This window comes from Calliphora vicina, chromosome 4, assembly GCF_958450345.1.
Source record: "Calliphora vicina chromosome 4, idCalVici1.1, whole genome shotgun sequence".
NCBI classification, from domain to species: domain Eukaryota; kingdom Metazoa; phylum Arthropoda; class Insecta; order Diptera; family Calliphoridae; genus Calliphora; species Calliphora vicina.
Window position 1 is genome coordinate 29,833,855 of NC_088783.1, and position 17,353 is coordinate 29,851,207.

At 29.7% G+C, this 17,353-nt stretch overlaps 2 protein-coding genes across 2 annotated transcripts; both read left to right on the forward strand.

Annotated features, from left to right (window-relative positions):
• The first annotated feature begins 4,574 nt into the window (after positions 1–4,574).
• On the forward strand, positions 4,575–5,069 carry LOC135958313 (uncharacterized). The gene has a single exon (XM_065509214.1). The coding sequence runs from the start codon at positions 4,575–4,577 to the stop codon at positions 5,067–5,069; it is 495 nt and encodes a 164-aa protein (XP_065365286.1).
• Positions 5,070–12,432: 7,363 nt separating this feature from the next.
• On the forward strand, positions 12,433–13,056 carry LOC135958314 (fibrous sheath CABYR-binding protein-like). Its single transcript, XM_065509216.1, has one exon. The coding sequence runs from the start codon at positions 12,433–12,435 to the stop codon at positions 13,054–13,056; it is 624 nt and encodes a 207-aa protein (XP_065365288.1).
• Positions 13,057–17,353: the final 4,297 nt, after the last annotated feature.

Consider the following 17,353-nt stretch of genomic DNA (forward strand, 5'->3'; position numbering starts at 1 on the left):
ATTGAAAGCTATTTAAAAAATGGTATTACTTTTTCGCGGTTGTTGAAAAAGTTCACCCACAAGACTCTGTAAAGTCTGGATATAATTTTTTAAATTTTTTTATCCAAAAAATGCAAATAGTTTTTTTTTTATAAATATATCAACTTGGCTTGAATCTATATTTAAAATTTGCGGTAAGAGGAAGAAAATAATAAAAATTTGAGAAAATTTTGATTTTAAAAAATCGTTTTTGTGGGAGAGGTTTTTAATCCGAAATGACCTGAAAAAAATGATATAGTAAATAACACAACATTTGCCGTCGCTTGGTGCTAGGGCCAAAATTTGGTTATAGCCCTAATGGATATATTTGTAATTGTTTTTAAGTGAAATTAAATATTAGTTTATCTATACAAAAAGAAAGTCAAATATTTTATTAACAAAAAAAGTTTTGCATGTTGAAAAATTTTAACAAATTTTGCAATAAATAGTGGATTTATCAGTAAAAAATTATATTTCAATTCCATTAGTTATTGAAGAAACAATTAGTTAGCTATCATTTTTTATTAAAAAAAAATAAAAGTTAAGAACAATGAAATTGTTAACAATTTTTATTCTTGGCCTTATATTGGCTATGGCTATTGCCCAGGATGTTCCCGAAGACGGCAAGCTCGAAGAAGTCATGAAAAAACAGTTGGCTGTTTTGAAGCAGCAAGAAGATGTTAAAAAGCAACAATTGGAAAAAAGGGAGAAGCAAGAAACTGTTAAGAAAAATCAATTGGCCTTAATCAAACAGCAAGCGACCGCCCGCAAGAATCAATTGGAATTAATCAAGAAACAAGACGAGATTTTCAAAATTCAAGAGAACAATATGAAAATACTACAAAACCAGATAAATAATGCTTTAGCCGAAAAGAAAAGGTTGGATGCTTTGCTAAGGCAAAAACAACAGAGGGGTTAAGAGATGACAATCCGGAACATTTATTTAAAGTCAACTTATAACATAAAGTATATAAGTATCTTAATAAATATTATTTGCAAAAACTATTTCTTTTAGAAAATGTTATACTGTTTAGGAAATTAGAGAAGGATACTTTTTCGTTTAATTTTTCGTTTTTAATTGTTTCTTCATTCTTGGCGTTTATAAGTGTTGAAATTACATTTATTTAGTGCAATTATTTAAAAATCACAAAACTTATGAAGAGCCAAACTGAATTTTTATGCATAAATTAACCAAAAAATAGTATTATTTTATAATATTATCAGATACCTTTAGGTCATGTTCAGTTTTACCTTCTATGGAAAAGAGATAACGAAAAATGTTGTCGTATAAGTTTTTGTGAAGTTTTAACCTTCGCTTTACCAATACCCGCCCGGGTGACCATTATGGATTTAGTAGTTTAATATTTTTTTAATTTTGTTTCGATTTAAATGAAAGAATTTAATAAAAACATTTTAAACTTTTTATAAGGTATAGAAGTGCAGGACCACCCGGGTGGGTAAACCATGTACATAAAAAACCTTTGGTAAAGTGAAGGTTAATTTGTTAACAAATTTCATAGAACAATTAGAAAAACCTTCCTGCCAAAAGTTTGATTAATGGCTCATGGATTTTTTCATAAAATTGGGCCTTTGTTTGAATTACATTTGGAAGTAAAGCTAATTTTAATTGTAATTAAGTCGACTTTGACGAATTCATAATTAGAAAGAACTTTTTAAGAAATACTACACTCTGCTACAAAATGACACTTTTTGTCAGAACTTGAAAAGCGATCCAATGGGTGCTGTGAACCTAGGTGAGGATAGCAGTACTTTAGGATAGGTAGTAGTACTTTAGTACTTCTTACTCACACAATTTTGAGACGATTTCAAAAATATAAACAATTATGGAGAGGTAAAGAATTAAGCTTTCATTAAATATATATTTCAAGAAATTAGGTAAATTTTTATAAAAAGTTTCGTATTTCTTTTTATTTGTTTAAATTCAATTCAAATTTAAATTTTTTTCTATGAAAACCTATTTTTTTGACAATTTTATATAGAAGAAAACGAGACATTATCTACTTGTTAAAGGTGGTTTATATTTATAAAAGTTATTAAACTTTTTCGAAAAAATTTACATTGAAAATTAAAAACGCATTATACTTTTCCCACTATAGTGGTGTAGGGTATAAAAAGCAAATGATGGAGGGCAGTCTGGAAGCAACGTGCCTGTGGACACCATAAGTTCTGTATCAGATTCGGACGACGAGTTGGATGCACAACTTAAGCAAGTGCGATTTGCAAGTCCAGGGCCATCAACATTATAAACATATTACGAATATTTTTATACACTGATTTATGCAGATAATTGTTACAACCAAATGTATTAGTCTTGAGTATACCGATCGACTCAGAATCACTTTATGAGTCGATTAAACGATGTTCGTCCGTCCGTCTGGCTGGCTGACCATGAAAAGTACAGGTAGCAATTTTTAAGATATTTCGATAAAATTTTGTACATACAATATTTTTGGTCCTATTGAAATTAGCTGAAATTGGTCCATTATTTCACCTAGACCCCATACAAATGTCCTCCCGAAATTGGACTTTATACGTGATAAATATTTAGTTCATATTGGTATTTACACAAATTTCGCTCCAAATAAGTTTTATATAAATGGAAATCATGTCAAATTATTTTATGATAATCGGTTCATAATTAGTCATAGCTCCCATATAAGGCCCGCTTCCAACAATCACTTAAACGAGCATAAATCTCTTAAAAATGTTAGTATACACATTAAATACAAAACAAATAACTTTCATATAGACATAAATAACTCGACCTAATTTTATCGGCTCCCGAAAATCACATACAATTCAACTTCGAGGCACTTTCGGCACGGGAAGGCAAAGTCCGATTGAGCTAAAACTTTTACAATCTAAAAGAAACAATTCTAGATGTGAGCACTTAAACATTTTAAGAAAAATTTCGCCTTTTCACAAAAAGCACCCTATATACATATAATATATATGATAATATTACTCCCAGAACGTTTTTTATGGTAATGTATTACTCCAAAAAACAGGTTTATGTTTTTGTTTTTTTTTGTAATAGAATGATTAAGATGCTTTGAAGGAGGATATCTTCAAATTCATGTCCTATTTTGTTTTCATAAATATTACGTAATTTGGAAATGGGATTTTAGGGAATTCTTAAGATAATCGCAACTTTTGAAGGATATTTTTGTTCAATATATACAAACTATTACTAGTACAATCATCTGATCTAGTATAATACAGATACATACACTTTTTCTAAATTATATCTAAAATATCATACAATAAGAAAAACACATAAAAATATTTATTTTAATAGTTTCGTTAAAAGTTAAAGAATATTTCTACGATACACTTTGTTTTTTTTTATAAAATACCTTTGAAAACAGATATATACATATAAAAACAAGTAAGAAAGTATGGTCGGTCAAGCCCGACCATATAATACCCTACACCAAGTAAATGAGTAAAAATATTTTTATTTTAAAATATCAATAATTTATATTCGTGAGTGATTTTCGGAAGTGGGCCTTATATGGGAGCTATGACCAATTAATGGCCGATCACCATAAAATTAGGTCGTGTGATTTATGTCTACATGAAAGTTATTTATGTTGAATTTTGTGTATATACCAACATTTTTAAGTGATTTAAGCACGTTAAAGTGATTTTTGGAAGCGGGTCCAGTATAGACCCTATGAATAATTATGGACCGATCGTAACAAAATTTTGTGACATGAATTTTGTATACATAAAACTTATTTGGAGCGAAATTTGTGTAGATACATATATAAATTAAAGATTTGTGACCGATAAAGTCCAATTTCGAGAGGACATTTGTATGGGCGCTAGGTGAAATAATGGACCGATTTCAGCCAGTTTCAAGCTTCGTCCTTGGGCCGAAAAAATTATATGTACCAAAGTTTATCGAAATATCTTCAAAATTGCGACCTGTACTCTGCGCAAAAGGTTTACATGGACAGCCAGCCAACCAGCCAGACGGACGGACATCGTTTAATCGACTCAGGAAGTGATTCTAAGTCGATCGGTATACTTTAAGGTGGGTGTTAGACCAATAATTTTGGGCGTTACACACATCTGCACAAACGCATAATACCCTCCCCACTATGGTGGTGTAGGGTATAATATATAATATATTTAGGTTAAACAAATATTTATTTTATGTTTAATGAAAGTACGATATTTGAATTGCAAAAAAAATCATTATAGAGCGTATTTGGTAAATATGATAAATTTATTTAAGCAATATAATAGTAAGATTCTATATATAAAAATAATGTATATATGTAGCAAGTATTTTCAAAATTAATTTGCACAATTGAAAACGGATTTCGATTAGTTTAAATATTTGTTTAATCTGAAATAAATGACATGTGCACGCAAATAAAACAAATAATATTTAAACAGTATTATTTGCTATAATTTTTGCAACAATTTATGTGAAAATAAATTGAAAAATTTACCATAAATAGCTAGTTTCAATTTTATAATCTACAGTTGAATTTAATAGTTAATTTGACAACTTTAATACAAAAATGAAATTGTTCGCAATATTTCTTTTTGGCCTAGTATTGGCTATGGCTTTTGCTGAGGAAACTACAACAGATAGTGCTACTGATGCTCTACCAACAGATGATACTACAACAGCTCAGCCCTCAGCTGAAGATGCTACTACTGATGATACTCCTACGCAGTCTTCTGTAACTACTACAACTACTAAGAAGCCCGCTGAAGATAGCAAGCTACAAAAGGAAAACGAAAAGAGACGCGAACAAATTAAAAAACAACAAGAAGAAATCAAGCAAACGAAACAAGTGGTTATGAAAGAGTATGAAGCTAACCTAAAGAGGAGCGAAATCATTGAAAGGGGAGAAGTGGAAATTAAGAAGAGGCAAGAGTTGATTCAGAAGAGAAACCAAGTCATGAAGAATAGAAGGGCGAAGGTTAATAATCAGAGGGAGTATCTCAAGAAATTGTTAGCTTACAATGCTGCTGCTAGGAAGAGGTTGAATGCCGGTAACAGAGGATAAAAATATAAAATATTTTATTTAATATAATATATAAAATATCATTATCATTCTTTGGAATTTGATAAATAAATATAAAGATTTTATTATTTGCAATTAAAATCTATATGTGTATCGTTTTAGTTTTGTGCAAAAATAAAAATTTTTAAGAACAAAAACTCATTTGGTGTATCGAATCATGTATCAAGTATCAACTTAAACAAAGTAGATATCGGGTTATAATTAAGTATGAAATTGGTAATTTAACTGTTAATATTGCACTTTATTATCTTTAAAATTGCTAGATAGTTGACATAAACCGAAGACATAACTCAATCCCATAAAAAGAAACTCAACGTTGCACAGAGGGTTGAAATGTACCAAAAGTGGCAATTAATTCAAAAGCTGAACTTTATCCCAGCGGGAAAAAGAGGCCTTCCTAAAGGCCTTCTTTTGCAGACACAAGGACTTCTAGCTGCTGACTGACTCGCTGCTGTTAGAGGGCTGAGAGAAGTCCTACTTAGGAAGGGCTACTATAAGGCCTACTTTGCAAGGGCTTCTAGAAGGCCTAATTGGGAAGAGCTATTCGCAGGGCTGCTATATGGTCTTATTCCTGTAAAAAACCTGTTATTACTGATATAATGAAAGGCCTGTAGAGGAATGCCATATGGAATGCATAGAAAGATAGGACTATTACAAAGCCTGCAAAGTCTTATGGATACATGAGAAGGCCTAATAAAGTGCCTAAAAGAGAAAACAGCATTAGAATAAGGCATCATAGGACAGCCTATGAAAAGTCGTGCATTTTCAAGTTTTATAGAATGTCTACCATGGAAGACCTATTTAAAGTCTTATTAGAAGATCTAAAATAAAAATAGGAATTAAAATGAAGTTGTTTGTTTACAATCAAGCAATTTATTGTTGTAAATTTTGTAAAATAAAAATAGGAATTAAAATGAAGTTGTTTGTTTACAATCAAGCAATTTATTGTTGTAAATTTTGTAAATAGAGTTAATCAAAGAGATGCAGAGTATTTTATTTTTTGATGTAGACTATTTTTATTTAACCACTTGTTATTAGAAGGGGATTCATAGCCCTTCTTGAACACCTTCTAAGAGCAGGCAGTGTGGAATGAGTATCGGATCTTTTAGAATGTGTAAGTATGCCTATTAGAAGGCCTACAAAGTGAAGTCCTATAATTTTTTCCCGCTGGGATCTGTCACAGTCATATTTGATATTGGGTTAAGTGCACTAAATTCTACATCACTAACTGCTAAAATTACAGTTGTGAGTAACTTATATATTTTTAAGTGCTTTACTGTATTCGTTATTTGTTACAAGAATAACATTTTCCAAATTTTAAACAATTGAAATCTTGCTATTTTAGGAACAAACGTCAATCCAGTTTTCGTTTCTCGTCGTGAACTACATAATTTTATGAAAAATACAGAAGCTCAATTACTTAAAGATAAATTCAAGCTTCTGAGATGGGAAGTAATCAAACGTGTAGACCCTCAGATATGATAGATTTTTTTTAAAAAATTTAGTTGTTTTTGCTCGGATTATAAGTAGAAAGGAATTAGATTTTTTAAAAAATCATAATAATTGGCTTGATGCGTCTATCTCGTTTGTTGCACCACCAACACCATTAAATAAACGAGGACGCAAAGATCTCTCATTTGAGGAATGTAAAGAAAAAAACAATTAAGAAAGTATGGTCGGTTAAGCCCGACCATATAATACCTTACACTAAGTAAATAAGAAAAAACATTTTCCTTTTAAAAAATTAATAATTTATATTCGTGAGTGATTTTTGAATTTGAATTGTGCCTTATACATATGGGAGCTATGACCAAATATGGACCGATCACCATGAAATGATGTCGTGCCATTTACATCTATATTAAAGTTATTTATATTGAATTTTTTGTGTATACCAACATTTTTAAGATATTTACGCATGTTAAAGTGATTTTCGGAAGCGGGTATATATGGAAGCTATGGCTAATTACACTATGCAACAAATGAAGACTTTTGGAAAAACACAAGATCATGACAGTATAGGTTCGACTCTACTACCAAAGGGTAGTAAGTAAAACCCTATACCCAGTTTGTCCATTTTGGTGACCGATGCGAAAATGCTTGTGTTTGATTTGTGAAATATAAGTGATCACAGATCGAGCTCCTTTACTTGATTAAACGCAAGTTATTAGCGAATTTAGATATTTTGAGTTTTTATATAAAAAACCTATTTTTGGTCAAAAATATGACTGATCACAGATCGAGCTCCTTTTCTGGATTAAACGCTTATTGGCCAAGGTTTTAGCGAATTTAGATATTTTGAATTTTTATATAAACAATCGATTTTTGGTCAGAAATATGAGTGATCCCAGATCGAACTACTTTTCTTGATTAAACGCTTATTGGCCAAGTTATTAGCGAATTTACATCTTTTGAGTTTTTATATAAAAAATCGATTTTTGGTCAGAAATATGAGTGATCCCAGATCGAGCTAATTTTCTTGATTAAACGCTTATTGCCCAAGTTGTTAGCGAATTTAGATATTGTGAGTTTTTATATAAAATATTTATTTTTGGTCAGAAATATGACTGATCCCTGATCGAGCTCCTTTTCTTGATTAAACGCTTATTGGCCAAGTTATTAGCGAATTTAGATATTTTGAGTTTTTATATAAAAAATTGATTTTTGGTCAGAAATACGAGTGATCACAGATCGATCTCCTTTTCTTGATTCGCTAATTGGCTAAGTTATTAGCGAATTTAGATATTTTGGGTTTTTATATAAAAAATTGATTTTTGGTCTGAAATATGAGTGATCACAGATCGAGCTCCTTTTCTTGATTAAACGCTTATTGGCCAAGTTATTAGCGAATTTAGATATTTTGAGTTTTTATATAAACAATCGATTTTTGGTCAGAAATATGAGTGATCACAGATCGAGCTCCATTTCTTGATTAAACGCTTATTGGCCAAGTTATTAGCGAATTTAGATATTTTGAGTTTTTATATAAACAATCGATTTTTGGTCTGAAATATGAGTGATCACAGATCGAGCTCCTTTTCTAGATTAAACGCTTATTGGCCAAAATCGATTTTTGGTTGGAAATATGAGTGATCACAGATCGAACTAAGTTATTAACGAATTTAGATATTTTGAGTTTTTATATAAAAAATCGATTTTTGTTCAGGAATATGAGTGATCACAGATCGAGCTAGTTTTCTTGATTAAACACTTATTTACGGAGATATCAATGATTTTTCAGTTTTTCATATAAAAATATATTTTTGGTCAAAAATATAGCAATCACAGATCGAACTTCTTTTCTTTAATAAACTCTTACTTACGAAGATATCAATGATTTCAGTTTTTCATATAAAAATATATTTTTGGTTGGAAATATGAGTGTCACAGATCGAGCTCCTTTTCTTGATTAAACGCTTATTGGCTAAGTTATTAGCGAATTTAGATATTTTGAGTTTATATAAAAAATTGATTTTTGGTCAGAAATATTAGTGATCACAGATCGAGATTCTTTTCTTGATTAAACGCTTATTGGCCAAGTTATTAGCGAATTTAGATATTTTGAGTTTTTATATAAAAAATTGATTTTTGGTCAGAAATATGACTGATCACAGATCGATCTCCTTTTCTTGATTCGCTAATTGGCCAAGTTATTAGCGAATTTAGATATTTTGGGTTTTTATATAAAAAATTGATTTTTGGTCAGAAATATGAGTGATCACAGATCGAGCACCTTTTCTTGATTAAACGCTTATTGGCCAAGTTATTAGCGAATTTACATATTTTGAGTTTTTATACAAAAAACCGATTTTTGTTCAGAAATATGAGTGATCACAGATCGAGGTCCTTTTCTTGATTAAACGCTTATTGGCCAAATTATTAACGAATGTATATATTTTGATTTTTTATATAAACAATCGATTTTTGGTCAAAAATAGGAGTGATCCCAGATCGAGCTCCTTTTCTTGATTCGACGCTTATTGGCCAAATTATTAGCGAATTTACATATTTTGAGTTAAGAAATATGAGTGATCACAGATCGAGCTTCTTTTTTTGATTCAACGCTTATTGGCCAAGTTATTAGCGAATTTATATATTTTGAGTTTTTATATAAAAAATTGATTTTTGGTCAGAAATATGACTGATCACAGATCGAGCTCCTTTTCTAGATTAAACGCTTATTGGCCAAGTTATTAGTGAATTTAGATATTTTGAGTTTTTATATAAAAAATCGATTTTTGGTCAGAAATATGAGTGATCACAGATCGAGCACCTTTTCTTGATTAAACGCTTATTGGCCAAGTTATTAGCGAATTTACATATTTTGAGTTTTTATACAAAAAACCGATTTTTGTTCAGAAATATGAGTGATCACAGATCGAGGTCCTTTTCTTGATTAAACGCTTATTGGCCAAATTATTAACGAATTTATATATTTTGAGTTTTTATATAAACAATCGATTTTTGGTCAGAAATAGGAGTGATCCCAGATCGAGCTCCTTTTCTTGATTAGACGCTTATTGGCCAAATTATTAACGAATTTACATATTTTGAGTTTTTATACAAAAAACCGATTTTTGTTAAGAAATAGGAGTGATCACAGATCGAGCTTCTTTTTTTGATTCAACGCATTGGCCAAGTTATTAGCGAATTTAGATATTTTGAGTTTTTATATAAAAAATTGATTTTTTGTCAGAAATATGAGTGATCACAGATCGAACTAAGTTATTAACGAATTTAGATATTTGGAGTTTTTATATAAAAAATCGATTTTTGTTCAGGAATATGAGTGATCACAGATCGAGCTAGTTTTCTTGATTAAACACTTATTTACGAAGATATCAATGATTTAAGATTTTTTTCAGTTTTTCATATAAAAATATATTTTTTGTCGAAAATATGAGTGATCACAGATCGAACTTCTTTTCTTTAATAAACTCTTACTTACGAAGATATCAGTGATTTCAGTTTTTCATATAAAAATATATTTTTGGTTGGAAATATGAGTGATCACAGATCGAGCTCCTTTTCTTGATTAAACGCTTATTAACGAATTTAGATATTTTGAGTTTTTATATAAAAAATTGATTTTTGTTCAGAAATATGAGTGATCCCAGATCGATTAAACGCTTATTGGCCAAGTTATTAGTGAATTAATTTAGATATTTTGAGTTTTTATATAAAAAATCGATTTTTGGTCAGAAATATTAGTGATCACAGATCGAGCTTCTTTTCTTGATTAAACGCATATTGGCCAAGTTATTATCTATTTAAGCTATTATGAGTTTTTATATAAGTAACGAATTTTGGTCTGAAATATGATTAATCACAGACCAATGTATTTTGCAGATGTATTCAATAAGTGGGCGTAGTAGTGGACGTGGAGAATTTTTATTTATGTAAAAACTTTTGCGGACTATTTATTGCGAACATTAAAATAAATTAGTTAAATCGGCCCAGGCGTCCTGCGATTTTAGATATATCGAAAAATGGCAGTGGTCAATTTTTCTCAATCTCTAAAAAAAGTAGCCATTTTCCGATTTTAGATAAATCGAAAAAAGTGGGCGTGGTCAATTTTTCATTCCGTAAAAACTTATGTTGGGCTATGATCAACATTCTAAAAAAATTTTGTCTAAATCGGTCCGGCCGTTCTGTACTGATGTAATTACCAACGAACGACATTTGAATTTTATTTATATAGAAGAAGATTACGGCCTGTAGTTTGATTACAAAGTTTACATGGACGGACAGACGGGCATAGCTTAATCGACTGAGCAGATTGGTATGCTTTAAGGTGGGTGTTAGGACAATACTTTTGCACGTTACAAACATCAGCACTAACCCAATAGAATTATCTTTAAAATTGCGGCTTGTTGTTTGATTACATGAATTTCATGGACGGGCGGACGGACGGACAGTGATCCTAAGCAGTTTGGTATACTTTAAGGTGGGTGTTAGGACAATATTTTTGTCACGTTACAAACATGCAAAAATGGGGATGTTTGATTTGATGTCAACTACAATTCGGGGATTTTTAGGGGAATTTAAAAAAAATAAATTTTTTCGTATATTTGATATTTTATTTTAAACATTAAAACAATTAATACACAGAGAATACAGATTCGTGATAGCAACCGAATTTGTTGCCAATCGAATGATTCTACCTTAGTGATCGAATTTTAAAGTTGTGGCTACGAAATTTTGGAAGTGGTAACAAAAGTTTGGTTGTTTCAACCGAAATTCTTCTTTATCAACTGATATTCGATGGTTGAACCGTATTTTCGGTCGATAATCAGTCATAGCTCATTTTTCGTTTCCGAAAATCACTTTTGGCATACACATAAAATTCAACATAAATAACTTACATATAGACATAAATCACACGACCTAATTTCATGGTGATCGATCCATAATTGGTCATAGCTCCCATATAAGGAACACTTCACTCACGAATATAAATTAATTGAAATTTTAAAAGAAAAATGTTCTTGCTCATTTATATAGTGTAGGGTATTATATGGTCGGGCTTTGCCGACCATAATTTCTTACTGAATTGAATAATGTACATCTTTACTACTTTGTTTAAATTCGTTAAAAGTTTTTATGTTTCCTTTTTTTTAAACCAAAAACGTATGTCTCAGTATTATCTCCTTACGATATATAGAGGTCTTAAATATATATACTTAAACATATATACTTACATCTATAAATCCTTTTTAATTTTTATATTAACAATTTTCCATTTTGGGGAGTTAAGTAGTTAAATACGCTTCCTGGTATGTTATGTTATCAAACAATGTTGGAAGACTATTTAATTGCTTCCAAATACTTTATAATTTATGCAGCAATTTAAGTTTGTTTTGAGATTTCTCTGACAAGCAACCATGGGTTCTAATTTCAATTTCACTAACATGTATTTACTATGGTTTTAGTTACAGTAAACCATAATAATTAAAAGCACCATCATTAGTATTAAAAAAACAACTACAATTAAATCCAATTGTTTAATTTATATATTAAAAAAACAAAGATTGATTACTTATACAAGAAATCAAATAAATATTTGTTCAAGTCGAAAACAGACAACAACTAAACAAATATGTACATAGAATGACAAAATACTACAATGTATTTTATTTCAATAAATTCTTACACATGATTATTTTTACTTCTGAATCAAATATTACAAAATTTTACCATAAATAGTTAGATTAATTGCAAAGATTTATAGTTGAATTCAAGAGTTCATTGAATTTAAGTAAAATTTAGTACGAAACTGAAAATACTTACACACTAAAGAAAGATGAAGTTGCTAACACTTTTTGTTCTTGGCCTTGTATTGGCTATGACTATTGCTGAGGAACCTGCCGATGGTCCACCTGCTGATGGTCCACCTAAAGACGACGAAAAGCCAGCTGATGGACCTCCTGCTGATGGTCCTCCTAAAGAAGACGAGAAACCAGCTGATGGTCCTCCTAAAGACGACGAAAAACCAGCTGATGGTCCTCCTGCTGACGGTCCCCCCAAAGATGATAAACCATCTGAAGGAGGATCTCCCCCAGCTGCTGGCGACAAACCAACTACGAAGAAACCAGCGGGAACTACTAAGAAACCTGCAGGAACCACCAAAAAACCTAATAAGCAACCTAGCGAACAAGAACTAAACAAGAAACGCGAAGAAATCAAGAAAAAGCAAATGGCTATTTTGAAGGAGCAACAAGCTATTAAAAAGCAACAATTGGAAAAAAGGAAGAAGCAAGAGACTGTTAAGAAAAATCAATTGGCCATAATAAAAAAACAAGAGGCCGTCCGCAAGAATCAGTTAGCATATATCAAGAAACAAGATGAGAATTTCAAAATTCAAGAGAACAATATGAATAAATTACAAGCCGAGATAAAGAAGGCTTTAGCCGAAAAGAAAAGATTGGATGCTTTGCTGAAGAAGCAAAATGCTAACAGACAGGGTTAGCGAATTATTGTACAATTACTTTAAATAGATTTTTTTCAAACATTTTTTATTAACCAATAAAGAGGCTTCACTATTTTATATTTCAATCCATTGTTTTAGTAGGGAATAGGCTAAGAAATGTCTTTAAATATAAATTGAAATCTTAATTTTATTCAAATTTTTGGTTTTTCTTGAAATATTTTTTTGATATTTATTAACCCAATAGTTAATAAAATTAATCATTTATAATCTGAGCATATGGATGGAGGTAGCATACATGATCAAATAGTTTCAACAATATTAATTTTTTCTTCTAAAATGTTTAAGCCGTCATTTTAAAATAATAATGGAAATATTGATAACTTAATGTGCTCATTAAAATTGGCTATTGGTTCGACGGTTTCTTTGGATTCAGGAATCTATCGATTTTGGCACAGAATTTGAAATGGAATTACAAAATATAAAAATGGAGGAATATGATGTAGAAATTTTAAAAGAAAATAGTTTTTAGTACTTAAAAAAATTCGGAAAAGATTCGGCACAGCCGAATATAGATCTCTTACTTGTTAAAGTATATAATGAATTTTCAATATTGAAATGAAATGGAAATTTTCGGTTGTTCAAAATTTATTAACTTTATTTTTCAATCCAAAAGTATCTGCAGGGGAATATTAATTACAATGGTCAAAATTAGCATATATCAATTGGACTCAGATCTTTAAAGGTGAAATTGCAACAAAATTTATTAGATTTTTGGCCACAAGTTTACAATTATTGAGATGCAGGTAGAACATTTCACTTTAAAGACTTAGCATTGGCCGTTCTTAATATGTTAACACAGAAAAAACTATTTCTTAAACCGTTTCAATTCAAATATATGTATATCACATATTGAACTGGTTTCAATTATTTTATAATTGAATCAAGTATTCATGTGCTCAAAAACAAAATTATTGAATAGATAGTTTTTGTATTTAAATTTCAACCAATACCGAAAATTGTATATTCAATTGTATAAATTATCAAATTCAAAACTCAAAATGCAATAGAAAATATCAGAAAATTTGGTTTTTGACCACATGAATACTTAATTCAATTAATGTATACGTTTGATATCAATTTAATATAAATAACTAATGCACTAGATTTAAACCGAAATAAATTGACTTTATAATACATAAAATTGGTATGTATGTATTTTACAATAAAAAATTCAAAAAAATTATTTTGGCGATATTTGGCGATTTTTCGTTTAGTTTTTTACGATGCATCGTCAAAAACTAAACGAAAAATCGCGATGGAGGTAAAAACTGACAACCCTAGCTGCCACGTAATCGTGATATACGGCCAGCAATGCTCGAAAAAGAGGCTCATAATTGGATGCACAGAATGCGCTTCGTCAAGAACAGCCGCGGTGGCCATATGCCGAAATTGATTAAAATTAAATTTTTTGTGTTAATTTTTACAATTTCGTGTTATATTGGGTTTAAAAAACTTTGGGCTATTTTATATTTTTATTAGGCCAGAGGCTCAACGTTATGAATATCTCTACAGTTTTACTATTTGGAAAATATTACAGTTTTTTTCCTTATTGTACTGAAAATAAAGAGTTGATTTTAAATTACAAAACATTTTTTTAGAGAAGTACAAAATATCTATTTTATATAATTTTGGAACGCTGAACATAAATACAAATTGGAGATATTTTATTTCAAAATTTTTAATAAAAATCCAATTTTTTTAGTAGTACCTTAAGAAATTGCAATTTAACTGAAAGTTTTAAAATATTTTTAGGGATTTAAAATCTACGGAAATTAAGCTCGTAGTTGAGTACCATTTTTTACACGAATTTTATTCTTTTTTTTTTTGCCGGATTGGGTACTTAAAGAGTAGAAATTAAAAAAAGAGAATTTCGTATGCTCATTAAGCATTATTTTTTTCGAAAAAAAAAATTACTCAAACCAATGCTAAGCTTGATAAATACTATGCACTATTAATTTCAATGGTAAAAGAGTGCTTTACTGAATTTCAATATGCCAAAAGTTGAGGTCTCTACATCCGAATCAATTGAAAAATAAAGATATAGTGTTTGCCGATCGGAGATCGCCTCAGTGATTTTAATTTTGAATGATCACTTGGGTATGAGAAAGCTTTCCGCAAGATGGCTGCCGCGTTTGCTCACAATAAGGTACACAAAAGGGTACCCACATGTGCAGTTTCCATGAATTATGCTACGAAATGATCTCTCTTCCCTCTATTCAACGGCGGAATGATATTTGAATTTAACGATGAAATCATATCAAAAAACACCTGTTCGACAAATCTTATTTTTTTGAAGGGATAAAAAGTACATGTAGATCAAAGGAGAGCTTAACTTAAATTTGGGACAAAAATTTCAATATGTGTTTAATGTGAAAAAATGTTTCATGTTTAGACAATTTGTTAGTATCTAATTAGAAATTAAAATAATGTAATTTTAACGCCAATATTTATTAATTTCAATATTATTTTAAACTCAGACACATTTAAAGATCAGTATGGACGCATATAAAAATTAAGTGTTTAATTTTTCGCTGCACGAAAGGGGTTAATTTTCAAATTTTAATCGAAAAATTTTATAGTTTTCTAAAACAGTTTATATAATATTAAAACCCTGAAAGCATCATTAAATATATGGGTGATTTCATGTCAAGTGAACCGACGACTTTTGAAATCGATGTCTTCCGATCGGGATGAAATTTCCACCAAGATTAGTTCTAATGGATAGTAAACATTTTGACATTTTGACCAAAAATGTATCTTTTCTCATCCAAATAACTTATTACCTATTGTTCTTAGATAAATGTGTCCCAAATAATTTAGATAGCACTTTCATCAATATTTCAACAAAAAAGGCGAACAAATTTTAAAAATTGCTTATTTTTTTTTCGAAATATGGAAGACATAGCAATCTAAACTATTTGGGATACATTTTGCTAAGAACAATAGTTACATGGATGAGAAAAAGCATCTGTTAGGCCAAAATGTAAAATTTTGACCCCCTCTAACTCAAAGAGTTCTCGTCCGATCTGGTTGAAAAATTGAGTCTGAATCGGAAGACATCCATTTCAAAAGTTGGTTCACTTGACATGAAATCCCACATACATATATATAAAATTGTACTCAATTAAGAACTCAAATTCCGTAGATTTAGAAACCATAAAAAGTTTTAAATGTTTTCAATTAAATTCCACGTTCCTGTGATAATATTGAAAAAAAAAAATGTTTTAGTATGAACCTAAAAGTGGAATTATCTCAAAAACTGAGCGTACAATTTTAAAATTTCTGTCGTATTTGTGTTCAGTGAGCTAAAATTATTTAACATGGGAGTTTTGTATAAGCAGCCCTTTTTGGGTGCCGAATAGTTTTATTATTGGTACAGGATATTTTAAATTAAAGCTAATTTTGTTTTTTTATTTTATTTTTTTCGTCAGATACATGAAAAAAATCACTGAAATACAAATGAAATATGCATATGAAAAAGTTAGAATTAGTTCAATAACTTTAGCAATGACACTTCTTAGAAATGGTCCTGAAACTTGTTTTTTAATAATGACTAAACCCTGTGCTGATGTTGGTAATGTCCAACAGTTACAACGTACGCAATTATATTCACAACCATCTGTCTATATTTCATTGGAATTTGTCACTCGATCGCGAAAGACAAATCGTGACTTGTCAGAAGATCCATGATTTCACATTTAGAGTTAACAAGTAATATCTTCGCATAAATAAGTTTTATGTAACAAAAATTCGGAACAAGAATTAAACACATATTTCCCTTCTTCTTGAGAGATTAACTATTCCACAAATAAATCAAATTATAGTGCAAGTTACACATACGTTTCAAATATTTTTAAAAAAAATATTATAATTGAGCTGTTGTTAAAAAGAGTGATTTTGAATTCTAATTTTTTCTGGATGTATTAAATTTTAAACTGGGAAGAAAATAATTATTGTTTCTACAGGCATAAAACATATTTTGTAGCTTAAATAATAAATATTTATTTTCTGTTTTGAGAAGCAAGTTTCCGCTTATGCTTTAATTACAAACAGACACACTCTGTTTTTAAAGAAAACAATTACAATTTTGTACATTTCTATTTAGCAAATAAAGTTTAGATTTTAATGTATATGCGAGTATTAAAATGTGTAGAATTATAAATTAATTTCTTTTAAAGTTAATATTTATATAATCGGAAATATGAGACACATGTACGCAAATAGGTAAGTAAATATTTACATTTGCATAAATTCTTACATTATAAACAAAACTATG